General features: G+C 47.3%; 1 protein-coding gene across 17 annotated transcripts in view; it reads left to right on the plus strand.

Moving 5' to 3' along the window:
• FBRSL1 (fibrosin like 1) overlaps nucleotides 1–27,318 on the plus strand; it is a 492,401-nt gene that overhangs the window by 416,411 nt on the left and 48,672 nt on the right. For all 17 annotated transcript variants that reach the window (XM_027892612.1, XM_027892619.1, XM_027892625.1 and 14 more), the window contains one exon: nucleotides 22,674–22,719. In XM_027892612.1, the coding sequence (XP_027748413.1) occupies nucleotides 22,674–22,719 (46 nt within the window). The remainder of the gene's footprint in view (nucleotides 1–22,673; nucleotides 22,720–27,318) is intronic.

A 27,318-nucleotide genomic window follows, 5' to 3' on the forward strand; every position in this document is an offset into this window, starting at 1 on the left:
GAGGAGTCAACAGCAACGCGACTCAGAGGCAGAAGAGCCCTCTGGAATCTCTTGTTCCCTCTCTGTTCTGCTCCTTGTCTGATCTCCTCCAGCTCTGCCTCTGACCCATCCCCAGGGTCAGCAGGAGCCGTGCCAGCTCTGTGCACGTGGCTTCACTGCTGGCAGCACAGGCAGGGGAATGGGAAGGCCTGCTCTTCTGGGAGACCACAGGCCAGGGCTCAGGAGAAAGGGATTGCTCCTCCTCCTCCTGTGGCCATGCCGAAAGAGGCTGTTTGCTCCACAGTCAGGGTGTGCTCTCCCACTGCTCTGACGGGATTTAGTGCGTGTCCTCCTGGCAGCTGAGCTGTAGGGAGTGAATTGGGCTGGAAGAAAGGTGCTTTCTTAAATAAATTTAAGATCTAGGAAGCAGCTTGTGCAAACTGTTTGCAGCGAGTGTGTCGCATGGGAAGTTGAAAGAAGTGAAAGTGGTTGTGTGTACTCTCTAAATGTCACAGATTTGGATCAGCTTTTAAACATTCAAAAGCTCCCTACAGCTTACCTCTTTGTAGTTCCCCAAATTTGTATTCATCATCAGTTCCCCAGAAAGATCTGGTGAAAAGATTTTGTTCAGGTGACTACGCGTCTTGCTGCAGGAAAAGTAGAGCAGATCTGCTGTGTGATGAAACCATGCTCCTCTTTGCTGAAATATGTGATACAACTAGCATAAAAGTGGATCTGAAGCTTGTAAAATCATTTCAGAGGGAAGGCATAAACAGGTTTTTCTCTGAATGCGGCCAACCAAAGCAAAAGCAAGACTGGAGAGTTCAAGGTTGGCATGGACTGCCAAATCAGGACTACCCTTTATCTCCTCGAACCCTGGTGAACGGGAAGTAGTCGTGAGTCTGGAGATAATGTCCTTGCAGATCCAACCTGGTGAGGTTGCTGTGCTCCCATGATGCTGTTGAATCTGCTGATTTCCAGAGAACAGCGGATTGGGCTGGTCATGGAGCTCAGTGGTTCAGTGGGGTCCATGCAGGGAGACAAAGGAAATTCTTAAGCTGAGCTGCACAGCATATGTCACAGTCCATTTTTCTGGAGGATGTTGTAGAATGTAAGAAATTACTGCCCTTTTTGAACAGCAGGGAGAACACAAGACAGACAGACTGGAAGATAGGATGGAGACCACTTTAATGAGGCAGCATTGGAAAGAGCAGGGTAGGAGACAATACGAATCACAGCGTCTTTTGTTGGTGGTTTTTTTTTTTTAGCTGCAGTAACTGAGTGTCTGGATGCTTTTGCCCTTTCATCGTTCAGAACAAAACACATTAGCGAGTCCAGGTTATGCTCCTTTTGCTGGTGGTTCTTATTAGCTTGTTAATGATCTTGCTAAGGTTTTAAGTGCCTACAAATGTGAGTTCAGGGATAACTCGAGTTCAGGGCAGCCATCCTTGGCAGGGTGTCCTGATTTCTCCTATGAAAATCTTCCATGTTTTGTTCTCTTCCAGCCCCTGTTAACTTGTCATTATAAACTGAGGAAAAAAACCACTGGCACTGTGGATATTGCTCTTCCCTGAACCTGCCTTCAGTGCTCTTTCCAAGGGAGCTTGTCTGTCTGGCAGTTGACAGCTTCTGGGTGGCTGGAGTGGTTTTTCTTCCTGCGTTTTATTATTCAAGCACTTTTGGCTTTGCTGCTTTCTGTCAGTGTGTTCCTGTGCTGTGCCTGAGCTGTTTGGTTCTCTCCTGTTTGCTTTGCTGCTGCTGCTGAAGCTGCAGCTCTGCTGGGGAAGGTCGGGTGCAGAGTAACCCACAAACAAGCCACAGTGGCAGCCCAGAAGATGCAGAAAGGTGGTGAAATTGGGGTAAAATAGAAGTCAGCAGCTATTTTATAAGAGGCTACATGGCTGAGCCTTCCCTCACTCTCTTAGGTTTTTCTCGCCCAAGGATCCTGTCCTGCACCCGTTTCTTCCTCTTTCCCTCCTGTAGCTGGGGTACCCTGCAGGGTCACTTTACTCCTGTGCCTCAGGTTATGTGAATAGAGAAAAACAAGTCTTGATCAGCAAAGAGAGGTGGGAGTTTACGTGTGATTTGAAGAAGGGGATTTTTTTTTTTTCTTTTATTCATGCTAAAGTGTTGAGGGGAATTACACCAACACCAGCCACAGCTCAAACACAGCACTTGCTACCACAGCTTCAGATCGGTGTGAACGTAGTCAGCTAAAATGCTGTTCTGGCTGGGGAGTTTCTGAGGGCCCCGTGTCCTGAGCACAAGGTATTTTCACAAGGTATTTTCAAGTGTCAACTTGTCTCTCCCATCAGGAATGGGAACCAACGAAAATAGATGGGGGGAAAGAAGGCAACACGTTTTTCTGGTAATAAAACCACGGAAGCATCTCTGGAGATGTTGTGCCCGTACAGTGTCACAGCCATATCCCTGGCTTAGGGAGCTGTGGAGGAATTCTGAGGGGGGGCTGGGAGGGGTGAGGGGAGCGGGAGAATAAACCTCGCCGCTCCAAGAAATCCCGAAAATGTCCATCAGAAACGCAGCGAGAATTCGGGAGGCTGCTGGAAGCGTTCCAGCATCGGAGTCTTTGTCTCCATCCATCACAGGCACTGCAATCTTTGTGCCCCCAGCTTCAAACAAGGGCTTCACGCTGTCCTTGCAATCTGCCTTTATGCAGCGGAGTGTGGAGGCTTCTAATTACGAGGCCGAGCGGCGCGGCGGGTGGGGAGCCGTGCTGGGCCCCGCAGCCGCGTACCTGATTATCCGTTGCCGAGGTCGTTAGAAGGGTTACTCCTGAGTTTAAGCCCGCTCCGCAAGACCCCTAATTATATGCTGCTCTGCAAGTTGCATTAAAAAGAAATTGTTGAAAAGACAAAGGACAGAATAACATTTCCTCCCTCGTCTTCCCCTCTTCCACCCCCTCCCCCCCCGCCCCCCACCCGCAGCACACACAGACACACTCCCCCACCTCTCCCTGCTGGGCCCAGAGCTACTTCTCACGCTTGAGTTGGTGCAGGCTCTGATAAAGCCATTGAAAGATGCAGCGGGGAGACAGAGCGCTCCCAGGGACAGAGGGAAGCAGAAGAGGAAGCCGAAGTGAAATGACCCCCTCCCAGGTAGATACAGCCAGGCGCCGCTTGCTGAAGGAGTTGTCCCACAGAGCGGAATTAGAGAAGAGATTAACCATCCTTTATTGTTTTGTTTCACTTCCTAGGGAGCAGTGTAATGTGGTTTCTTCCATCGTGAAAAACCTGCTTCATCTGGAGCTCCGGGAAGCCTGAATCGCTATAGATAAGACATTCAAAGTGCAGTATCCCTTGCACATGCTGCCAGTTCTCATTTTAATCTCCCCAGACATCAAAAAAAAATTAAAATGTAAAATTCTAAGCTATGCGGTTGAGTGACGGGAGGGCTGCATTTGCTGCAGTGCAGTTTCCAAATCTGGGACATGATGCACACATGTGTCCATCCCTGTCAGAGATAACGGGTTTATGTGTGCTTGCCATGAGCCCATGAAGTGTACCACTAGCAGAGATAGGGAATTGAATGGGTTCTTCATTACCACATGTCTGGACTGCTAATGAAACTGAACCCAGGTTGATAACAGGAGCCCTAAATGTTTCCAGCACTTCTTGGTGCGATGGCAACGTTTTCAATTTACGGTGGAGATTATTACAGGGGTATCTGCAGTACCGAGGGCAGCGGTTTTTTCAAGACTGCTATTTCAAGGGTGGATGTTTTCATTACTCTTTGCGTTCCAGTAGTACCTGAAAGCCTGAGTGACAAACCAGAATTTCACCACACTGGGTGCTGTAGAAACATGGAGGGGGAAAAAAGGATTCTGTGCTGCAGATAGGGGTTTTTTGAGATGTGGCTATGGAGTTTTTTTTCGTTGCTTTTGTAGCTGTAGAGAAACTCGTATTTGAACAGAAATTTCAAAGTCAAAATGTCGAGGTTTGAGTCACTTCTGCACTGGAGTACCTTGCCAACTCTGTCATGTTATGCTCTGCTGTAATCTGTGAGCTTTAATCCTTGCTCAGTCTCTTGAACATCTCGGTTGCAGGGCTCCACTGTATGTTTCTTATTTCTTGCCCTCATTTTGTTCTGATGTGTAGCACTGGATTTGCTGCCCACCCAAGGCACCAGCAGCAGGGAAACTTCTGCTCCTCCTGTCAAATGTGATTTTCATGTTTTTCCCCTCCCATGTTCTCATGTGTTCTGTTTGTGTAGTGAGGAGGGTACCTGCAGCAATCTTTGGGGCTCTGGTTAGCGTGGCTGAAGAGAGCAGTGATGCAGCCACACTGGCAGCACAGCCACATTATTCCTGTGCATTTGTTGTCATTCCCTCCAAAGCACTGGCTCGGGCACCAGGGGGGGAGCTGAATGTGCTTCTCTCTTGGTCACCCTGTGCACACCCACGTTGGTCCCTCCAAGAGAAGATCCCAAACCACTGATGGATCACTCTCTCCCCTTGGGTGTATGTTTAATGTGAACTCATAAGCTTCTTTCTCTGGATAAGGTGAAATAATCCCAAACATTGAGTCCAGTAGCCCCAGTTTTTTTCTGTGTATCAGCTTGATGTACCCATTAGCTTTCTCATGCCCTGCTTTTCACTGCTACCTCTTGAAAGATGTCTTAGGTGTGGTCACTGTGGGGCATCCTACCTGACAGCAGGTTGAAGATGGCCCTTGTCCCACTTGTAGTTTTATATGTCTTTCAGGTTTTGGCAGGATGGCACAACAAAGATATCAACTGCCTTAAAATCACCGTAGAGAGCGAAATCTTTGTTTCCGATGGTATTTGGAGATCTTCCAGTCATGCCTCATATTTTCATGGCATCTGTGCCTTAAGATAGTTCAAAATCTCTTTGATTTAAAAATGTCATCTTGCTTGAGCTGGGGCTGTAACTTTGTCTTGAGGTGCAGGAGTGCTGGTACCTGTTCAGCAGCAGTGGAACCTTCCTGGTGCTACACCCTTGGGTTAGTGAGAGTCCCCTGTTGGCTTTTGGAGTGTTGTTCTGTGACACCTCCCTGCTTTAAAAGGTGCAAAGAGCGATCACGGTGTTTTCATGCGTGGTTTGTCGGTTGCTTCAACCCCAAAGTCCCCAGAGTCTGCAAGTTGAGTCATTTTTCCTGCTGGCAGAGATGTGCAAGAGCTTTGCCTCAGGAGGCAGCAAAAAGCCTTGAGGCTTTGCTCAGGCAGTGCTGAACAGTCTCCAGAGTGAGTGTCTCGCTCATTTTGTCAGTTTGAAGTAAAATAACTTTAAAACTGGAGGTGGTGAAGACAGAAGTGAATTTGGTCATAGCGCTTTTCAAAGCCCTGGACACAGGCAGGACAGTGAAGCAGGAGCACGTTCAGCCCCAGCTCACCTTGACACCATAACCCGTTTCACTGAGCTCATAAACACGGGCGTGAGCCACTGCTGCTTTGGGGAGAAGCACTGTGACTGCCACTGGGACATCTGCCAAGGAGGGGTAGAAGGGACATGACACTGACATCTCACTTGAGCCAGGACACCTTTCACGTGATCATTTTCCCTTTCTCAGAATCAAAACTGTCTAAATTCTTATCTCAGAAATCTGGCTCTCTGGTTTGGAGGCTGACTAGATACCAACTCAGATAAGCCAGATACGGTTCAAAAACCTATAGATTGGGAAAGGATGGCTTAGTGTTTGTTATATGCTTGTCTTTCCATTGTGTGGAGATGCTTTTTGGGTTTCTAAACAAATAAGCACTGGCTGAGATCAGCTATACGTTTGTACTAGTGGAAGTGAACCAAGAGTGCTTTGATAGGGCTGCATTTATTTATTATTTACTTGTTACAAAGGCTAGATGTCCTGGCTGTAGCCCAGGTAGATCTGAAATATCCACCCCAAGATGCTGCAGTAGCAATGCCAAAGCAGTATGCTTGGGGTTTACCTGAGGTGGTGATAAAACGTGCCCAGGAAAATGTGTGCTGGGCTGAAGCAAGCCCTGGTCCTGCAGCTGGTGGTGGTACACAGTGACATAGTGAATTTTTCTGTTTGCCATACCCAAGGCAAATCTCTTCCACTCTTGTAAACCTAAAGAAAATGTTTATATTTGAAATAAGGGATGAGCAGGTGGAAGAAAGTGACGTCTCCAGTGCAGGCCCTGAGCTTTACTGGAAGAAAAGGAGTGAAGTCACAGGGTCAGTGCTCGTGACTCACAGTCGAAAGGTTATGGGTGAAAAAGAAGTGGGGGAAAAAAAGGTCTGTAAGCAGCCCTGTATATGGAAGGTTTTCTTTGCTAACATTTCATCAGCTGATCTCCCAGAGAGCTGGTGTGGATCAGTTCAGCAGAGGTTAAACAGAACACCGCTGGTGTGTTACGAGAGCCCCGTGCAAGCGGAGCGGTGTTAAATCTGAACCCCGCAAAAAGATGTTTGAAAACCAGCAGAGCGGGTGGCTGGAAGATTAACTCTGCACGGGGACACTTTGGAGAGCAGAGCCACAATAGCAGTTTCAGTGCCAGCTTTGTCCCCTCTGCCAGAAGGGACTGACTGTGTCAGGGGAGTCCTTTACCATGGCACTGCTCCCCCAGCTGCTGGAACAATTGCTCAAGACCACTGGCAGTCAGCATGATTAAAGCAGCCTTCAGGCAGCTTTATTTTACGTGGGCAGCTCTCCAGGCCCAGGGCTTGGCTCAGCCTGGGAGGATGCAGAAGGAAATTTGCCATATTGAACCCTTCCACCCTGCAGCTCTTCTTCGTCTGCCTTCGAGGGTCAGGCCTGGCTCTCTGGGTGTCTGTAGTCACCCCAGGGTGCAGTCCAGGAAATGCTCCCAGTATACCTCTGGGTACTGACTGATGTGACAAAACAGATAATTTTTTTTCTCACTACATAAAGGGGTCACGTAATTGTATTAATTATCTCATTTATTGCCAGACGAACCGGGATTTTAGCTATATGAATTAATAATACAAACCAGGAGCACCCTTAAAACTTAACCCCCTTTCCCCTTCTCCCAAGCTGAGCAGCAGCTGTTAGATCACATTTGCAAACCATAAGTAATGTGACTGCTGATAACGGAGTTACCAGTTTTGTGCCAGGATAGAACTGCAGGAACCAAACAAGGCTGCTTGCTCATGCCTCAGTTTTTTTCCTTAAGCCAGGTAGAACCTTCCCTCTGCCTTTGTATTTTTAAAAAGGAGAGCCAGGAGGTATGTTTACCAAAATGGATTTTTGTCCCAATGGGAATGGCCCTCGTTTGCTTCCCTCTGCTTTTTAGATGTGTGTATGTAAATATATGTAAATGTATACAGGGGCTTGGATTTACCCTCTTCGTCTCCCCCTCCCATGTATAATGTATGTGTTAAACACGTAATCATTAATCAACTTTGTGGGGAGTGGAGACAAGAAGGGCCCTTTGATGATAGATGTATACTTGTGACTGTGCTTGTATGCCTGTTTATTAGGCAGCACAGTGCTATCAAAAGAAACTCCAGGTCCCCAAGGATAAGAAACAGCGTAGGGAACAAATGAAGAGGGAAAAAAAAAAAATCCAACCCCTCTTACTGTAAAACCCTCTGTCTTCTACCATCTGTCTCCTTTTTGGGAGTGAAATAAATTGGGGAGAGAGATCTTTGAATGAGGTGCTTGTTTGTAATGCATAGGAACATTTATGTAGAGCAGGAGCAGAGTTGTGGTTCACGTTGCCTGTGATGGCTGGGAGTGTTGCAGGCAGGATGACATTGTTTCTTTTGTCTGTACATGCTGGAAGTGGTTTAGAGGAAAAAAAAGGCCTTCAGGATATCACGCACAAGCACAACTATTTCTGAGGGTTTAATATCATGTTTGATGTCATGGAAGGCACAAATTAAAGGTGGTCATTGCCCTGAGGTGTTCGTAATAAAGACAACAAAACACACGGTGGTTCTTTGTGTGTACCCAGCTCAGAACATGCTTCAGGCTGCTCTTGTGTTGCTGGAGGAGGACTTGGGGCTCTGGAATTACTTGTCTGGAGATTAAGGTAGAGGCATAGGGATCAACTTTGTTGCAGTTCTCTTCCCGTGAGATATGGCAGTAAGTCTTGGGACCTGAAAGCTTGGATTGGATATGGAAAACCAGACATTTCCTTGGGAGATCAGTCAGGGAGCTCAGTCAGTCTGGTAGTTGTGCATATGGTCTTGCACAAAATTGTGTTGTCCAAAATAACAAAGTTGGAATAGACATGTTGGGGGGGGGGGGAGATTAAAAATCCAAAGTATTTAAGTGCCTTGGATTATTTGTTGCTGCTCTTACTTACCTTGTGCTCGCAGGTGCCTATTTTGAGAAATACCTAGTCAAGCTTTCTTGGGTAGGAAACAGCATTCCCAGCTCCATCTGCTCCGAGTCCAGCAATCAGTCACCAACCAGGGTGCAAAGGAAGGGGTTGTGGGTCTGTTAGTGGAGAGCAGCAGCAACAAGGCCAGGAGGCAAACGGGACAGAAACATTCCATTTTCTGCAGTCTGCCCGATGTAGAGAAGCTGATGGATTTGTCAAGGTGTATCTGCTGTTGTCTTAGGAAAGGAAAAAAAAATTAAAATCCCAGGAAGTCTATACCCAACAAAAGGTATATATACATTTCCTTTGGACTGACCTAGGCTGTGTTTACGATAAGACAGCAGCTTCATCCACTTTGGCTATTTCTCTTTATCTTCTTTTTATTTCCTCCTCCAGTTTGCCAGAGCCGGCACTTAAAGCCACAGAAATTCAGAGCCTCATCAGAATTTTCCTAAACCTGACTGTTCAGGTCTGTGGTTTTGGTCTTGGAGGCCTTCCCACCATTTTATTTTCCGCAGAAGGAATAAACAAGGCGTTGGTTTAGGGAAGTGCTCCGGTGAGAGGAAGCGCATCCACGGTGCTGAGCGTTTGATCAAGTGCCTTTCTGAATGCACTTCCTGGAAAATTGATGTCCCCTTCCACTGCTCTCGCTAAGCTAATCGGGAGATGCTGAGGTCTGATCAGAGCCTTCTGTGCATTTCCAAGATAGTGTCTTTGGAGGATCATTACACTCATCCCTCTGCAGAGAGAACAAGGAGATTGTCACCAGGAAGGTGTTAGTCACTGTGTATTAACATGCAGGATTATTCTGCCTCTTTCTCCACTGTAAGCTTTTCATCTCCTTACTGAGCAGGCACAGTCACATCAGGGCTAAAAAGTCACGAAGGTTTCTTACAGCACTGTATTTTAGAGCACAGGACCTCTGGCAGGCATCTGCCATTCACCGCAAGCAAACAGAACTTCACGGGCAAAATTGCGTTGGATATGTGGAAAATAAGCCTAGTAATTGCCCTGCAATTATGCCTTATCATAACAACTGCTGTTAGATGGCCTGTCCTGCTGCAGTTCACCCCCTTCCCAGTACGAGTCATGCGTTTACTCTTCAGCCTTCCATCCTTCTTGAGGCGTGCCAGGCTCCAAATGGAGCAGAACCGTGTTTTTGTTGGGAATAGCTGGTTTCTGATAGAAGCCAGTTTACTGGGAGATGTTTCTTACAGTTTGTGCGTGAGGAAATGGCCTTTTTTTGTGGTCAGCAGTTGGCATGGTATGCATTTGACTGCTTTAATGGGTTTTTGCAACCCCACCCAGATACTCGCTGTAGTACAAAAGGAATAAATTTGGAAGAGCTGCATGGGTGTAGCTGATCTCATATTCACCCCATTAGCCTCAGCTGGCTTGTAGAGTTCCAGTACCCAGAACATTGGGAACACAGAGCTTTTGGAAATAAAACTAGCTGTTCCCTACGTCAGATCAGTTCATGTGTGTACAGATGGTTTCTCAACTGGAATTGCCAGTAACATCGTTGGCAAAGGCTCTGAATGACATTTTTTTTGTTCATTTGGGTTTTGGGGGATTTTTTTGTTTTGTCTCTCTGATTGTATTCATAAAGGAAAAATTGCAAAGAAAAGAGCCAAAGGAAAGTCAAGAGGCATTGTACAGGGAGGAAAAGATTGTAGCAGGGAGGCATAATGTATTGGAAGTGAAAGACCTTTCTGTCTATTGGGGATTTTCTCAAGAATGTGAATGTACACATCTACCAGAAGAATGGGAAAAGAAGGGCTGACACTTTGTGGGGTTCAGACAAAAGAATATAGATCCTTTTCCCTTCACATCAAGTGGTCCGTGGAAATTAAATTGTCCTCTCAATGCAGGGGGGAGTTCCTGTCCAGAGTGGATCACAGCATGGTGGTGACTGTAAAGAGGTTTTCTCTTCTGCTACCTTGCTCCACGGGGCATTTGCTTGAAGAGCATAATTAGGATATGCATCTGGAAAAACACACTGCCAGGCACAGGCACAGTAACACACTGGAACTCAAGTGTATTTTAGTCTGCTGCAGACAGAAAAAGTGAGATGAGCACCATCTAAGCTGACTTCCCATGAACTTTCTCTCACCGTTTCTTCGCGTACTTTGGCCTGTGAACGTACAAACCTCTTTCTGTGATGGAGAAAGCTGGGCTATTTCAATGCCATGGAAGAAGTTTGATTTCAGAGGAAATTTGAAAGAGAGAACGAAGACCTGGCTGGTGAGGGCAGGAAAGCTTTTCATGCCTTGGACAGGGGGCACAAATAGGCTGGGGAACTCTGCTGGCCTGGGATTTACGGTGTGGCTGTCGATGCCACAGCTGGTTTCTCAGAGCTGGGAGGTGGTGAAGGGAGTTTGTTGTTGGCCAAGTTCATCTCAGATTGGGGGGGGGGAGGGTGGCGAGATGCAGGAACTGAGAGTCTTTTAGTGTTTTTGGAGGCAAGGATGAGAAGATTGTTTGTGAAAAGCGACTGGAATGGGGCATGGAAAAATCCAGGAAGGCTGTTTTACCCACGGGTGAAACTCTCTCTTTGGTTTGGACTGTAGCCAGTGGCACAGAGTAACAGAAACTTTTGAATTCGTGCATCTGCTGCTTGGCCAGTCCTGGCTGGAGACTGTCAGGGCAAATGGAGCTGCCTGTTCTGGAACCATTTTAGCTGGAATCAGCTCCCAGAAGATGGTTGTTAATAACTCACATCTCACCAGCCCTCTCCTCCTCCTCTCCACTCCCTAAAAGCTGGGCTGAGAGACTGTGCAGGAATTTGGGCTCTCCCTGGGCAGGCCAGGAGCGAGGTGACAGGCTCTCGCCGGGGTCATCTGCTAAATCCATCGCCGTTCTGCAGAGCAGCCTCAGCTGGGAGCACAGCCGTGTCTGAACACTGGCCTGACTTTCTGTCCCTTTTAATGCTTTAAACAGGGCTGTGCATTCAGCAGTTATTTGTGTAAGCCTTCTCCAGGCGGTTGAAAAAGGCTCCTGTTTTCCAGGAGAGAGGAGGGAAGAGGCCGGAAGGAACTCGGTGGGGCAGAGTCGGGGTGAGCGATAGGGGAGCAGCCAAAATTGGGGGGGTTGGCTGAGCCCCTGTGAGGGTGACTGGGGGCAGGCACAGCGCCGCATGTAGCCTTACTAGGGCTCCCCCACACCTGGTATTAAATCAGAAAAAAAGCCTTCCACCTTCTGTTGCTGGGAGTTATGCTTTTCAGAGCCGAGTTCGACAGTTGTTATTGCAATTTTGTGGTGCTCTTTTGATTTACAGCTGTTTTTACGACCATTGAGGCGGCCACAAATCGAGGAAATCTCATAAAACAGAGAGTAAACGTCTCCTTCACAACCCAGGCAGAGTTTTGGCATCCGTGCTTATTCCATAGAGCAGGATGTGTAAACAATATTGTGTCCCCTGAGTGGCTGATATCAGTACAGTTAAGTGGTAACAGCTTGAAAAATGCATTTCTCGTATATTAGCGGTAAAACTCGAAATGGGCCCCCAGGCTAAAGTAAATTGGTGACATTTTGCAGCAGAAAGGGAAAAAAAAAAAAGAAAAAAAAAAGGGCAAGGATTGGAAATGCAGAGCCCCAGCTTTGAAAGCAGTGGGACTGGAGCCAAAGTTGGATTTATCTGCATTATTGCAGTATGGAAATAAATGGATCCACCACACTTGTTGCAAAGCATATCTAATTGGAGAAGACAGATTATATGTTGGCTGAAAACGGGGGCCTGCCCCCTTCACCGCCTTTTTATACAGAAGATGAGGTCAGTTAATGCCATATTTAACCAAGGTGCAACAATGAAAGCTCATTTCTTGACTTACTGTACAGCACAGGAGAAATGCTTGGTGACCCTTTCCTGTAAAAAGTAGGTGAGTGCACTTCACTGCCCTCGAACGAGCGAGGGGTAGGAAACCAGATGCTTTGCAGATGTGAACCACAGTCTTCCTTCCATATTTTTTCCTCTGCAGCCTCTGTTCGTAGGGAAATTTATATGCTGTCCTGGTTCCCCTTTTTTTTAGGTGTTCCTAATCCTCTCTGTTGGGTCTTTAAATCCTCGTGCACCCTGCAGTGAGCTTTCTGTGACAGTGAGGGTGTCCGTGTGTGGGAACAGAGCTGTGGGGAGCAGCTAATCCAGCAGAGACATCTCTTCCCTAAAATGTAGAAACACAAGACCTGAGAGAGAGAGAAGAGAGGGAGAAAGGTTGATGGGCAGACTCGATAATGAAGTTTAAAGAGTCAATCTGATAAACACCAGAGAGGCAGCTTCTAAAATTTCCCCGTGTTTTGGGATTACCGCGTTCGTATTGTTTACCTGATGAATATTTGATGTTTCCTTCATGTATAGAGTTGCTGTTATCTGACTGGGGTGATGGGAGGCATCATCGCTTCTTCCTCTGCTTACCCCGTGGGTCTGCTGAACATCACACGTGGGGGTCCAGCCCAGCTCAAATTAATCTAGTGTCTGTTGGCAGGGAAGGGCTGTGAGAAGACCTTCTGCAGCTGTTTGCTTCGCAGAGCCTGGCAGGGACCTCTCCAATAAAAAAGCTGTCGTTCCTTTCCTGGATAATGTACAGCATCTCCTTGCCCAGTGCTAATTAACCTAATGGATACTGTTAAAGCCGGGCATCTGCACGGGTTCGTGGACCAATAATCCAGGTGGTTTGGGAAATAGTTTTCTCCTTGGATCGAGGGAGGGCAGATGATCATTCATTTTTGTTTGATTCTGTTTCCCAGTGCTGCCTGAAAAGAGGTGGCCTGAAGATGCTCAGTCAGGCTGTGAAAGTGCTCTATTTCTGCAGTTTCCGTGGGCAAAATGGGAACGGCCCTTCCCCAGGATCGCGCCCTTGGTGGTAAAGCTGCAGGGAATGACATTTTTATCCAGAGGTTATTTGCTGAATTCTTTACTGGTGTGTTAATAGAAGGCACAGGACAGGAGGTGGCTGCAGTGTTTGCTTATGAATGTCTTCGTGTTGGTAATGTTTTTATTGAAGCTGCTCCTTCTGGAGCCACGTTGCTGCGTGGGAATCTCAGCTTACACATATGTTAACACTTCAAAGGACAAATCCAGCTGCGTGTCTTGGTCGCAAGGATTAAACTTGAAAACTTAAAATTAGAAGTGAACGCTGACAAATGCAGACAGACTCCCAATTTGGTTTCCTTTAAAGATGTATTAGATTTTAAATCTCTTCATGTGGGTCCCTGCGGTCTTTATAATTGTTTTGCGTGGTCCTGACACAAGCACAAAGCTGGAGGGCTGCAGCAGGTACTAGCACTGAAGTACAGGGGAGCAGTGCCTGAACCATAGTCCCCTGGCAGGCAAATCCCCTGAATCTCTGTGCTCTTACAGAGGCTGAAGTGCTCGGAGGGGGCAGGGCTCCAGCGCAGCTCACACCACTGTAATACTCATCTTGTAACAAGAACGTCTCCTCCACCTAATTCTGGAGGGATTGAAAAATTCCCAGTAACCCTCTTAGCAAGGCTGCTGAATTACAAAGAGGAGATACCTCTGAGGTGGTGAAGCTCTGCAGGAGCTGCTCCTGCCTGCCAGTGCTCCCACAGCCAGGCACATCCGAACGCTGCGTGTCAGATGCTTGGTGGGCCGGAGGACCCATCCAAGAGCTCTCAGCCTCTTGGGATTTGCCTTCACATCCAGTATGAATGCATCCAGCACGCTGCAGCTCTGGGGGGGAAGCCGGGGATGTGTTTTGTGTCCAAACCAAGTGATTTTCTGCATAAAAGGGGGGGCCCACGTCAGCATCCACGTCCTCCTGGGTTGCACAGCTGTGCAATGAGTGGACCTGGGAAAGAACGGTGCTTTTGTGCAGCACAGTTATGTGTTTAACATAATAAATGTTTATTGTCCTCTGGAGCAAAGGAGCAATAGGCTAAATTATAGCCCGGGGAGGGAAAGCTAGAATCATGAGGTATAGGCTGTTAATTATCTTCTTTTTTTTTTTTTCTTTTTTTTTTGAGCTGTCATAATGTACTGGTGTTTTGCTGCAGCTCCCCCCTCCACTGCTCCATTACCTCCACCACCACTATCTCTAAAATATCTGCTTCCCATACCACTGCGCCCTCCTCCTCTCTGGCCTCCTGCTCTTTCATTTGTAAGGCATCTCTGGCCTCCTGAGAGATTTGTGACTTCTCTCCCAGCAGCCGCTTACGGTGATAAAGGCCCTCAGACTGCCTCTCTCTGATTAATCAGCCCTCGTGCAGCCTCGATAGGGTGTTAATTTGTAAACTCAGTGGACAGGCAACCGTGATAAGCCTCCACAGCTGCTGTGTGTCTGCCGGGGGGGATGGGCAGATAAGGCTTCAGCCCTGGGATGCAGCCAAGAAATATTTTGGAGCAGTGAATTAGAAACAACAACAACAAAAGAGCCTTCTGCAGAGGCACTCCTTTGAGGTTGCTGCGGGTACGACAGCAGGTTTCAATGGCAGTGGACAAGAGCTGCCTTCCTGATAAGCTCCCTGACCCCCCAGGCCCAGCAAAGGGCCATGTCAGGATTGCATCTGTAACTGGGGAATTCTGTCAGAGAGATGTCCGTGTGCCACGTGTCATGGTCCAGGCTAGGAGGACGATGCAATCTTCTCTGTGTCTCATGTATTTATTGCAGTTGACCTGATGCTTTTCAGAGAATTTGGTGCTGTCTGGTGTGACATGTCACCTACAAGAGAGGGGTGGACCCTAAGGGTGTCCAGAACAGCATCAGTGTCAAATGATTTTGGAGCGTCCTCAAATGTTTGCTCTGTGATATGGTTCACTGTGATATGGTTCACATGAAGTTCCATCCAGGGTCCACTACATATCCAGTGTATGGATTGAAAACAAGAAGACAGCATTTCCCACAAAGAGGAGACCATCCCCAGTGCTCTGAGACCTTGGATTATTGCAGTGCTCTGGGAAATAGCAGAGCTTGGGGGTAAGCTCTGGAATACCCAGGCAGATTGGAGCAGGCTGCAGTGATGGCAGGCATGTGTTCTGTTTGTCTGCTCAAGGTGGTTATGTCGGATGTTTCTGGTGTCCTCGTGCAGTTTTCCCTTTTTTATTGAATTGATTGTGTTTTCTTCAAAACCTGAAAGGAGGAGATATTTCACTGAGTTTGTATCAGCACTTTGGTTTAGCTGAATCCTAATGATTCTGCCATTGTTGGCCTCCCTAATTGTTCTAATATTATCTGACAACATGCAACAGACCATGGAAGCGGTTCCTTCCCTGTCTGCCAATGCAGGTTGTTATTCAGTTATTTTTGAACTGCAGCAATCCTCAGACAGACAGTGACCTTTTTATGAAATCAAATGTCTTGCAGAACCCTCTTGGTCTCTGAACTGTGATTTATAGCCATTTGTGTTGGAGAAGGCTGCAGGTGGGATTTGGGTGACACGTAATTGGTTAAAAGATAAAATAAAATGAAGGTTGCCCCGCTGGTACAGTGATGGCAGGAGCTACAGGAATGAATTGCTTGGCAGTGCAGAGCCTGGCCCTCCTCCTCCCGCCCTCCTCTGTCGCTTGCCAAGTCCTGTCTGGCAGGCCATTACAATGATAAATGCAGGTAGCTGGCAAAGACCACAGCTGAGAGTTTGTTCTAGCATGCCAAGCCCTGCTTGGCATTCCCAGTTGGTGCCAGCATTTGCACTCTTACTCAGTTTGACGGAAACCAGGACACGAGGTGTGAATTTATGTCCTCATCCTTCCAGGAGAGAGTTGGGATAATGAAATGCCAAGGCAGCCCTGGGAGCAGCAGAGTAATTTGGTAGGTACCAAACAACAGTCTGCCATCTGTCATTCCCAGCACAGTCCCTGCTCTCTCCCATCACTCTTCCTGCAGCGCAGCCTTTGAATTATAAGAAGTTTTAGGTAGTTCTGCAAGGAGCACTCGCCATTCTGCTTGATTTAGTGCAAATAAAAAGCCATACCCCAGCCAAATAGATAGGCTGGCTAGATGGTCTCGAGCTGTAATGACAGTAATACTGTGCTGGTGTGTTCCCAACCTTTCCTACTTGGAAAGGCAGGTTTTCCCTTACATTTGTGGCAAAAGCTAAAGCAGTAATCAAATCCGTGCTTGCCTAAGCCCAGTGTCTGGGCAATAGGGAAAAATTTTGAATGTGGAAGTGCAGGCTGAAAAGCCTCTTTGGGAGGGGGATCAGCTCTCAGGGAAAGGCACAGGGGCTCTGGTGTTTGAGATGTTTAAAGGCAGGCCACACAAAGCCTTTCTCTAAGTGTTTCGTGGAGAATTGTGTTTCCCTGACCGGGGAGTGTATCAGTTGGCCTTAACATCACTGCCTCCAACCTGCAGTGAGAGGTGCAGCCTGATCCAGTGGCACAGGACTGTCCTCTGGATGCCATTCATAGACCAGAACATCCAGGAGGATACCAACATGTAGTAAAGGGAAATCAGTGCTGATTAGAGTGAAAAAGCCAGGAGTGTAAAATCAAGGTAGATTTGGGAGCTGTTGGGAGCTGAGGTTTGAAGGAGGAAGATACTTAGATAAGGATGAGGTGCTCCTTAATTTAAATTAGGACATGCAGGCACACTAACCAAGTATTTTGGCTGATTTTAATGAGGGACAACTGGAAATGTTCTTTTCTGGTCAGTGTCTCTGGAAACAGCTGAGAGACGCTTTCTGTAGTTGTGTTACCAGCCTTGGTGAGGTCCAGAAGCTCTCCAGTTTCCTCCCTTCTCCTCCTTTACTAAATTTTTTTCAGTGCATGTATTTATTTATTTATTGGAGCTGAGCTGGGAAGGAGAGGGAGTTTGATCTTTTCCTTTGGGAGACAGCAAGTGCTCCAAGGAAGATGATTCGTAAAGCATCGCTAATGGAGAGGGTAAGAAGGGGAGAGCTCTGGGCTGTAGCTGTTCTCTGGGGGCTGGAGGGATGGTTTGAGGAGAGAGGGAAGAGGGGTTAGCAGGCCTGTGCCCTGAGGCTCTGATGGCAGACGAGCCCTGGGTTAGAGTCCCGTGGGTGTCGAGCTGTCGGTCACCCTTTGTCACGGGAAGAGGTGTCTGTGCAATGAGCAACAAACCACGGCAGGGTGTGCTTACATTGACTGTTGCTGCTTAATTTAAACTAGTCTGCTCAATCCCACAACACTTGTAAAACAACAAGGGAGATGCTCAGGATTCAAAAGGGAAGGTCCAAACCAAAACGCTGGACTGGTGGAGAGGCAGGAGCTTGGCTCCTCATTGCCCTGCCCTGAGTCAGCCTGCACAGCATTTCCTCTGGTGCCCTCCAGTCCTCATCCACTTCGCCTCATTTCTCCATTTGCCATCGTGTGAAGTCAGTGTAGTTCAGTGGGGCACTGGACCAGGGCTCTCTGTGGCCTAATTTAATCCTGTGTTCCCAGTCTTGGGCTGGCTTCTCAAAGGGGCTGTGGCATGTGTCATGCTTATAGAAACTGCTGAGGTAAATAAGTGTTCTTGGAAGGAAAAGTGACAAGAGACAACTGCATGGTGACAGGCCCTTCCAGGACCAGAGCAGTACTGAATTGTGTGCTGAACGAATGTGAGTGGGAACCTAAACAAGTGTGTAGAAACACAGTCCAAGAAACTTTTTGTTTCTAGTGGACCTTCTGTAGAGTAAATTCTCATGAAAGGTATGGAAGACCCATCACTACTTCCCAGATATGGCTTTGAAGTATAATTGAACTAGAAGTATCTGTGGCATTTAAGGCACTGCCATTTCAATGAGTCGTTACCTGTTCGGGGTGTTTTTGCTGCACGTTTCACTGTGATGTGTAATGGTGCAACTAAAGGTACAACTGGTTTTTAGGATTGTTGCTAGAAAGATGGAGATCCATCCTTGATTAGAGAGTATTATTTGTTATTAGTCCTTTTTTGCACTGGAGATCAACAGCCAGAAGTTTGTAAGTGAACTCAACTATCAGCTGTAACCGGATTTTTCAGAACAACCTGGTCACTATTTAAATACCTAAATGGATTTTTGAGAATATTTTGTGACCAGCAACTCCATTCAGATTGGTGCCCCAAAGGCAGCTGCTGAGTAGCTGAGCCCCCTTGAAAGCCCAGTCTATAAATTCTGTGTGAAGATAATCACAGCGTGGATTTGTAGAAGTCCTGTTCCCCTTTGCTTAATCCCTTACACAGCTGGGCTGGGCTGTGTCCCAGCCAGCCATGTACCACAAAGCTGGATTTTCCTAGAAGGTTCACAAAAAGGTGGTTCATGTACTGCTTATTCCAGCTTATTTTCCTGTGACGATGCATGAAATGACCGACTTGCAGGTCTAACTTTTCTTTTGTATTCTTAGTTGAGTTGTGATTTCCCTCCAAAAATAGTGCAGGTTTTGGAAAGACTACAGGTTCCTGTGAAACATCCCTTCACAATGCAAGCACTGTTACCCATGGGTTCCTTCTGTATTCTGAAATGTGTTGAGTAGTTTCTTGGTCTTAAGGGGGATTTTTAATGTGGTTTTTGTGTGCATGTGTGTGATTTCTGGGTTCCTCCTGCACCTTTCCATATGTATCAATTTCCATTTCCTACAGAAGAATCACAGCCCAAACAATACCTCCCTGTTTTAGTTATTGTTCTCATATTACTGGAGGAAGGGCCTGGTATGAATGACTTGCAGAGTCAAATGGAAACGAGTAAAGCAGTCCTGAAGTGCTGAAATTCTCTGCTGGACAAGCGATCAAGTGGCATCAGAGTGGTCAGTAAAAGCAGGGGAAACAGATCAAAGGGAAGGATGAAAATTAATGCAGAATTGGTCTGTGCTTTCTGCTGAAAGTTTCTGTAAGCATATCCAGCACTTCTAGTTTGAAAATCTCCCAGGGAAGGGTTTTCTTGTGGGTTAAGTTCAGTAACTGTGCAAACAGTCTCTCTTGAGGCTGGCTCTTGGCTGTCCAAAAGATAGGCAGCCATCCAGAAATAACATTTAAACTGTATTTTACTGTCTCCTCTGCCTTCTGCCTACCACCCTGGACTCATTTGGAGGCAGTGCTTGGCTTTTGCCCTGTACATGACACTCATACCAGCTCCCAAACACCACTTCTCTTGCTGCTTGTGCACCAGAACTGCAGCCTTATTAGCAATTTCTCCCTGTCCTGCTGTCAGGCTCCCGAAGTATCCAGCTTGGATCTGGCATTCGGTGCTCCAGGAGACGGCGTGAGTGTCCACAGAGCCTCTGTTGTTGGTGATAAGGAAAGGGTTTATTCCCTGTTAGCCATTTTACTGGCTACAGAGAAAGGAGGGGGGAAAGAGTAATTACTGCGAGCCCTGACATAGTTTATGATGCTGTCTCTGTCAGATGATGCTGTTCTGTTATATATAACAGTTAAATTATTAATCTGGGAGAGCTCTTCCACCTTTCAGCTGCCTTGGGTTAGTGGGAACCGGGAGGGATGAGGCATGGACTTGATTATGCCTCACTGCTCACCTTCAGAGCAGAGGGTGTGCTGCGTCCTTTGTGCTTACCACCTCCCATTTTGAGGGAAAAGCTGCCTTTGCTGAGCTTTTAGTGCTGAAAATGGAATGGGTTGTTACTGGGGGCGAGGGTGGGACTGTGCAAGCAGCAGCTTTTGTGAACACAGGCCTTGGTGGGCTCTGTGGCCGCGCTCCAGGGGGAGGGACACGAGCAGCAAGTGAACAAGGAAGGGTTAGAGGTGTCTTCTGTCTGTGAGCTTCAGGCTGGGGATGTCTCTTTGCCTTCTGCAGCAACAAAAAGTAATTTGGGCTGTCCTCGAGGTGGTCCTTCAGATGGAGACAGGCAGGAAGCAATGAGAGGAGGGGAAAAAAGGAAATTTCCAGCTTCATTTTGCAATCAAGGAATGTGGGATTTCCTGGGATGGCTTGAACTTATACATAAAAGACTCCAAATGCCTGGTTTTGTTCACAAAGGAAAAATTCCACTTTTTTTGGTGGTTCTTTTTTTTTTTTTTTTAAATCCCCTCTTAAATGTATGCAAATTGCTTGCTTGGAACAGCAGAAAATTTGGGAGTGGACTTGTTTTAGCAGATGTGTTGGTTTGCTGGATTTTTTCACTCATTAGTGGGCTCCCTCAGACACATAGGTTTTATTGTATGCTTCCTTTAAAGGGTGACTGATAGGGTTGAATGATGTATTCAGGCTCTTCCTCCCCCAGCTTCCCTCCTGCCTTTACAGCAGCTTGCAGAATCTCCTATAGCACAGGCATTCACTGTCTCAGAATGGTGCTCATGCCAAAAAACTGCTCAGATCTGGAGCTGGAAATCACCAGAAGTGAGAGCAAAAGTTGCTGTAAACTCTAGGTGTGAAGGTTTGTGTCTGTGAACCGAAGCTGTGATGTTGAAAATGCTGCTCTGTAAATGTTGACTCTGGTTGTGGAAGGCGGTGGCACGTGCTGATAGCAGAAGGCTGAGCAATAATCCGGGTGCTTTACTTTCTCTTTAAAGTGAGTTTTCTGGCCTGACTTCCTTGAACGTTGCTTTTTATAGTCTGGACCTGTAGCACGGAGATCTTTAGCTCACAGTTCAGCAGTGCCAGTCTGTACTTAGCCCTCAGTACCGAGGTTTCGCTGCCTGTAAGATGGGGGAATCTTATTTATCCACCTGCCACGTGTCCCAGTGCTTAGGGAGTGCTGTGAGAGCAGGCCCTGGCTTGGTGTGAGCTGTGTTAGCATGGGTGAGTTCCCAGGGCCTGCAGATGTGCTCTGCGTCCGTGCTGCCTGGGTGCTGATTGTAAGTGTAAAAATCTCCTAACAATGGGTTGTAAATTCAGAGCTGGCTGTCGAACGTTTTATGCTCCACTGTTGATGCTGCTGTGTGACACTGTTAGACTTTCTTTGCAAACCAGCCCAGGCAAAACCTTGTTTAATCCTGGTTCTTCCTCTTTTTAATCCATGCAGTGAAGGGATCGTGCAGGTAACTGATTTTCCCTAAGATTTTAGGATCCTTTTGCTGAGCTGTGTAATGATCATACATGCCACAGCTACACGTGCAGCTTTGTCGTGGACATAATTCAGAATTTCTTTCTTATGTGTCTCAGCCTCAACCTATTTTTCATGTTGTTTTCCCTCTCTTTTTTATACATTTGCATTAAGTAAGACATTCAGTGCTTGCAGTGCCACTTTTCTTGGAAATAACATTAAAAGATCACTCTTGCTTCTTACTATATCTCATGCAGATCTTCTTGCATTTTTACTATTTGTTTTTTTTCCTTCTGAGTCGTCATTTAAAATATATAGCAATGTAATACAATTCATAGTGCTCTTTATCATGCAAATCTCCCAAGGCACCTTAGAATAAAATCAATAAAATCAAAAATAAAATCAACTTAGTTCAGCCACGTGTTGAATTAATTCACTGTTTTTAAAGCAGAGTCAGGGGAAAAAGGCGTTTTTCACTTCCAGTACCTTTTGCTCTCAGCTTTGTACTTCACCCCATTTTGTTCATGCAGCAGTCAGTGCCAACACGTTGGCAATACCTTCAGCTATCTTGTAGGTGGTAGGAATGTAGTAGTGCTGATCGTGCTCCTGCTCCCACACCAGCTTTGACTCTGGAGAGGCTACTTGCTATTTTATCTGATAGCGAGGAGGAAAAGCTTATGCTGCAATAGGTTGACTGTCTGATATCCGTTGGGGGGGAAAGGAAGCCATCAAATTAACTCAGAAAAGCTTTATTTACGATGAACGGACTTTTTTTTCCCCTCTCTGTCGTTATCATCTTGTCTGTAACCCAGTGACCCTGATTATCATGAAGCTGTTTACAGGGTTTAGGTTAATTGGATTTCTTTAACTATTTCCCAGAGCTGTGAGGAGCACAAATCCACTGCTGTGGAGTTCAGAGCATAGTGCAACCCAGTCTGCAAGGATACGGGGCTTCTTCCGACAGGAAGACGTTTTATTTCCTACCCAACTAAGTGCATAGCAGCATGTACCAATCATTTGGCATAATATTAAATAACACCCTCCTTCATACGGATGTGTTCAGTTGCAACTTGTGTTTCCAATACACAAATTACATTTTGCATGTTCAGCAAGAAACGAGCTTATTTTCAACGAGAGAGCCTTTGAAATGTGTTTTGGATTTTTTTTTTTGTTTTGTTTTGGTTTTGTTTTTTTTTTTCCCTTCGGCTTGATAGCAGTTTCACTGGTTTTGTTTTTATATGAGGAATCATGGATAAAATTAGCTGTGCATTGCATGGTTGCCTAAATAAACGAGACAGGAGGATATAGCTGGGTGACATCAGGACAGTACTCGTGTATACGCTTTGCTCTCATCTCCTCAGGATGCATGCTTGTTCTTTAATGGCACAACATTGCACCCTCCAGGTGCAATGTGCAACTGCAGGTCTACAGATAATCGACTTGTTTTATGAGCTGTGTTTTTTTGGTTTTTTTTTTTTTGTGAGCAAGCCTTCCGAATTTCTCCTTCAGTATTATTCACCCTCTTTTTCTCTTCCTTTTTCAGGCTTCTGTAGGCTCTGAGAAGCTGTTCTCTCCTGCAGCAAATAAAGGTAAGTGATCTGGAGAAACGCTTTCCTTATCTTACAAAGCAAGAGATTCGGGTTGTGAAATCCGTGTCGTGCGAATAGCAAGACAGCAGTTTTTGCCAGAGCCTTTAGTTTGGCCACACACGTTGTCATGAAGATCAGCTTTGCAGGCTTGTGATGATTAAGTTGAAATTTAGAGCCGCATTGTCTCGGTGTGGGGCGGGACTTCTTCCCTTCCAGTAAGATTCGTCATAAATGTCTTGGAGAGAGGGTTTGTTGACAAAGGAGAAGTCAGTCCTTACTGGCTTAAAGCACAGGGGATATGCTTTTCTCTCTGACACAACCAAATCCTCGTTTCTTTCAGTCACATCAGTATTTCAGTGCTGCCTGCATCGCTCTGCAAGGGCTCGCCCATCCCCCTCCCGCCCGAAACGTTCCCGTCTGGGTTCCCCCAGCGGGGGAAGGTGATCAGCACATTGCAGGGTCTGGGCTCAGAGCTCCCACTATTCCTGTTAATGAGAGTTACCTGTGATAGGCACTGGGTGTTGCTAAGAGACTGCGCCGTTCCGCGTTCCCCCCGGGAGGCACGGTGACATATCTCTAAATACGCCAAGCCCTCCTCTGAGGGCTCGGCACAGCAGGGCTGCTCTAGTTTCGTATGTTCCTGGGATAATCTCACTGAGATGGATATTGGGCAGAAACACCGAAGAAACAGCCTTGGAGAGGGCAAACTGTTGGTACATGATGGAAAGCCTCGGGCTGGGAATGGTTCCACATCAGCGTGGCTCAGAATGGATTGTCAGGGCGTGTGGCTGTTTGCAGAGTGCTCAGCGTTGAGCTGCACAGTGAAATGGGTTCAGAGCAGTGATGAATGTTAGGGGCATGCAAATACCCCAAAGAGGGGAGATGAGGCCCATCAATAAGAAGTGATGAAATAAACCTTCTTGCCTTATTTCGGTGGGGCCAAGAAAGGAACGATTTGCAGTTGTGTAGGAGTAGGTGCTGGACATGGAAAGGCATTTTGGTGGTTGTGTGCTCCATCACCTGGATCCAGGCCCAGTTTATAGCTGGGCTCTTCAGCAGCAGTAACCATTAGGAATTCTCTTTCTTTCCAAGCTTTGCAGATTCTCAATGCCAAATGTGGAAACCGATGACAAGCCTATTATGTTATTACATTTGCAGATATTTTTATGAAAGTATGCAGCTTTATCTGGGGGAAAGAGGGAAGTTTAAACAAATGGTGGGGAAGAGCATTTCTCTCCTCTCACTTGGCTCGCTGATAAGGCAAACCAGATTGCCCATACGGCGCTGCCTCGGCAAAACAAAAATCTTGCCATCCTGCATAATGCCTGGCACAGAGATCTGCTGGAGAGGCTTATGTTGAAGCGTTAGCAGCTTTGTTGGCTCCTCCTTGTGCTGAAGCCCAAGATCCCCCACCCCTTCATATCGTGGAGCAGCTCAGCAACATGAGTTTTCAAAATACCTCCCTATCAGGAAGTTAAATGTGCGAATGCTTGTGAATGTGCTGTCTTGAAGTTTGTGTTCAGTGCTGTTCCTGTTTGGTGTAATGTGGGTGTAGACATTGCCAGCTTTGGGTTCAGATAATGGCTTTTGTCTCAGGCTCGTCTTTTACCCTGATCCTCTACCCGGTGTACCTCAGGATCGGGACGGGCTGCCATCGTGGGCAGGCTCTCCTGGGGGCTGCCTCAGCTTTTGGCACTTGCCTCGGGAGGCGAGAGAAATTTGCCTCAGCAAGATTTTATGCAGAAACCCAAACAGTGCTAAATTTTACCCCTCGCCCTGTTATCGCTCCCGCAAGGCAAGAGCCAGATTTGTCTCTCGCACATGCAAATGAACAGGACCGGGCTGGGCGCTGCCATATGGCCGCGAGAAAGTGACTTTCAAAGCGCTGCACTTAAATTCCTTTTGTGAGATAAGAGCGTTGATTTAAGGCCGTGTGTTCTCCGGGGCGCTGGAGCCGTGGTGGCTGCGTGGGGAGGAGGGGATTAGCCCAGCACGGTTTCCTGATGGGCACATGCGTGGCGTGGCACGTGCTCGTCCTCTCCCGTGGGCATTTGCGTCGTGCCCTTCTTTTGTAAACACTCGCGGCCTTTTTGGAGACCTATTAGCTGGCAAATGTGCAGCGTCCGTGCCACAGCCTTTATTGGAGGTAACCAGGCTTTTAAAACACATGAAGTGGATTCATTGTCTGGTGCAACTGCCCCTGTTCCCAGTTCATTGTCCGGTGCAACTCCCCCTGTTCCCACAAACTTCCCCTGGGGATGCGTTCGACCCTGCGTATTTGTTTTATGCCATCCCAGTTTATCAGCAGCTTAGCAATGCAATTAAGTATTAAGATGGACGGGTTTCACTTATTTGAGGCTGGAACAGCTGTAAAATGTCACCTTTGACCGTGTTTGAGAGCAGCACAAAGGGCCGGAGGAGCAGCCTCTTTTGTCTGGGGCTCTCTGGGTAGGGTTTGCCTTTGCCCTCTCCCTGCTGGGGCCACGGCGGTGGCCGTGCTCCTCCTCCTGACACCAGTTCATCTGCAACAACAGATGCACGGCGTGGACGTCCACTTGGGGACCAGTCACTATTATGCTGCAGGGAGAGGTGTCCTGACCCGGGGCGACCTCAGCAGTCACAGCTGTGAAATGGGCTGAATGGGGCACTTTGAGCTTCCAGGAGAAGAGGAGATTAAATCCTCTGTGTAAGGAAATAATAATTAAAAGTAAGAGGAGGGAAGCCCTGATCTGCTCTGCTGACAGTCTTTGTTTCCTGACTCAGTAAAGCATTTGTTTGGCCAACTTGTCGCTGCGGCGCGGAGTTACAAGGGCATTTGCTGCCGAGGGCCGGGTGTTACATCCTCCTGGAGAATAAATCAATAAGCAAATAATAAAGGTCTGTTTGCTCTCTCATGCAGCTCCTCTCTCACAGGAATCTCCCAGCCAGTGCTTGCTTTTTCTGAAGGGCAAGTGCCAGGAAGGGCAGGGGAGGCGTAGGCGAAAGCCAAATCTGTCCCTCTTGTGTCTCCAGGTGGGAGAATGAGGCAGGGGGATGACAGTGATGGATAGGAGGGCAGATGTGCTGTGGGGCTGAGGAGGTGAGAGGGATGGTCACCCCTGAGTCACTGCAAGGACCTCCTCCTGCCTGCTGTGATCATATTTTGAAGTGTGTGGTATAGGATAGTTTGTATTTTAAAGACTTGAGTGCTGGGTCCTCACTGCTGGCTCCCTCTGTCAGTGGCTTCTCTGATGGGTCTGGCTGGAGGTGGGTGAGCTTTCTCCCACCACTGTTTGCTCCAGACCTGCTGTATGCCAGGGAAAGCTGGAGAGGTGGTGCCTTTTCTACCACAACAACCTTGCTGCTGCAGTCCAGGTGACCTGCTCAGTCCCCAGCACTTGAATCCAAGACCACTGGCAGGCTGAGGGTGAAATGGGCCTCTTAATGTAGCTGTTTCCCAAATGGCTTGGTAGGTCAAGGACCCCGAGGAGGAAAATCTCCATGGCAGAGTTAAGTGGAGATTGGGCAGCAGCCAAGATGTCTTCATTCCTAACCCTGGGCTGGCTGTGGATGGGGAGGTGCCTGTGAGATGAAAGGGGTGTCCAGGAGCCCCCAGGGCAGGAGTCACCTGTGGAGGAGCCAGACCTGGCCAGCCACCATCTGCCCTGTAGCCCCGGGGTCTGGGCAGCAGTGGGAAGACAAGGGCTTTGAAGTTTATTGAAGACAAGTATGTTGCTCCTGTCTTTGGGTGAGAATCAAGCTGGGCACGGAGGGAGCAGTGTAATCCATCTGCCTGGTGGCACAGGGTGTCTGGCCGGGCCCCAGCCCTGCCCTGGCTGTTGGGGGCTCACTGAGCCCCGTGCCCTGATCCCCCCCTCCTGCAAAATGAAGACTAATGCTTGTCAGCCAAGTGCGCTCAGAGACTTAATTAATGAATGTTTGTCAAGCGATTTATCAAGAGATCCTTTTAATGAGAGATTCCATAAACAGTGCAGGGCTTCATTTTCATGGCAATAATAAATGACAGTGAAAGTAAGTCTTATCCTTCCCCCGCACATGCACCCCCCAGGAAAAAAGGATTGCTTACCCTCTGCTCTCACTTCTCCCTGGGTTTCTAGGCAAAGGGCTTTGAAGTGCTATCTTTCATCATGAACTGTACACATCCTCAAAGCTCTAAAGCTCACAGCCTGCGTCTTATCCCTCTGACAAGAGGGAGGCAAGCTTTCTCGGCATGCAGGTCGTAATTGTCAGCCATGGGATGTGCCGCAGCCACCCGCCCCAGCGGGCTAATGCAGCTTTTGCTTCTTTGAAGTTCCCTCCCTTTATTTTCTGTCCTCTTGACCACAAAACTGTGCCTTGGGCCAGCAAGAGAGATTTCTTGTTCAGAGACGACACTGAGCTCTGACAAGCACATCTGAACCAGAGAAGAACCCTTGTTCCTCTGAGATCACTGCTCCATAATGTTGTTGCCTTAAGGGGACTGTCTCTCCTTTTTCTCTCTGCTTCTTCTCTTCCTTTTTCTTTTCCCTTTTTTTTTTTTTTTTTTTTTTTAATTCAGCACTAAACTGTCACACTAAATCATTTTAAAAGCTGGAACTACAAAACCTCCAGTGTAGGACA

Source organism: Empidonax traillii, unplaced genomic scaffold (genome assembly GCF_003031625.1).
Source record: "Empidonax traillii isolate 1590-97213 ecotype Southwest subspecies unplaced genomic scaffold, ASM303162v1 scaffold361:size2146424, whole genome shotgun sequence".
In the NCBI taxonomy this organism is placed as follows: domain Eukaryota; kingdom Metazoa; phylum Chordata; class Aves; order Passeriformes; family Tyrannidae; genus Empidonax; species Empidonax traillii.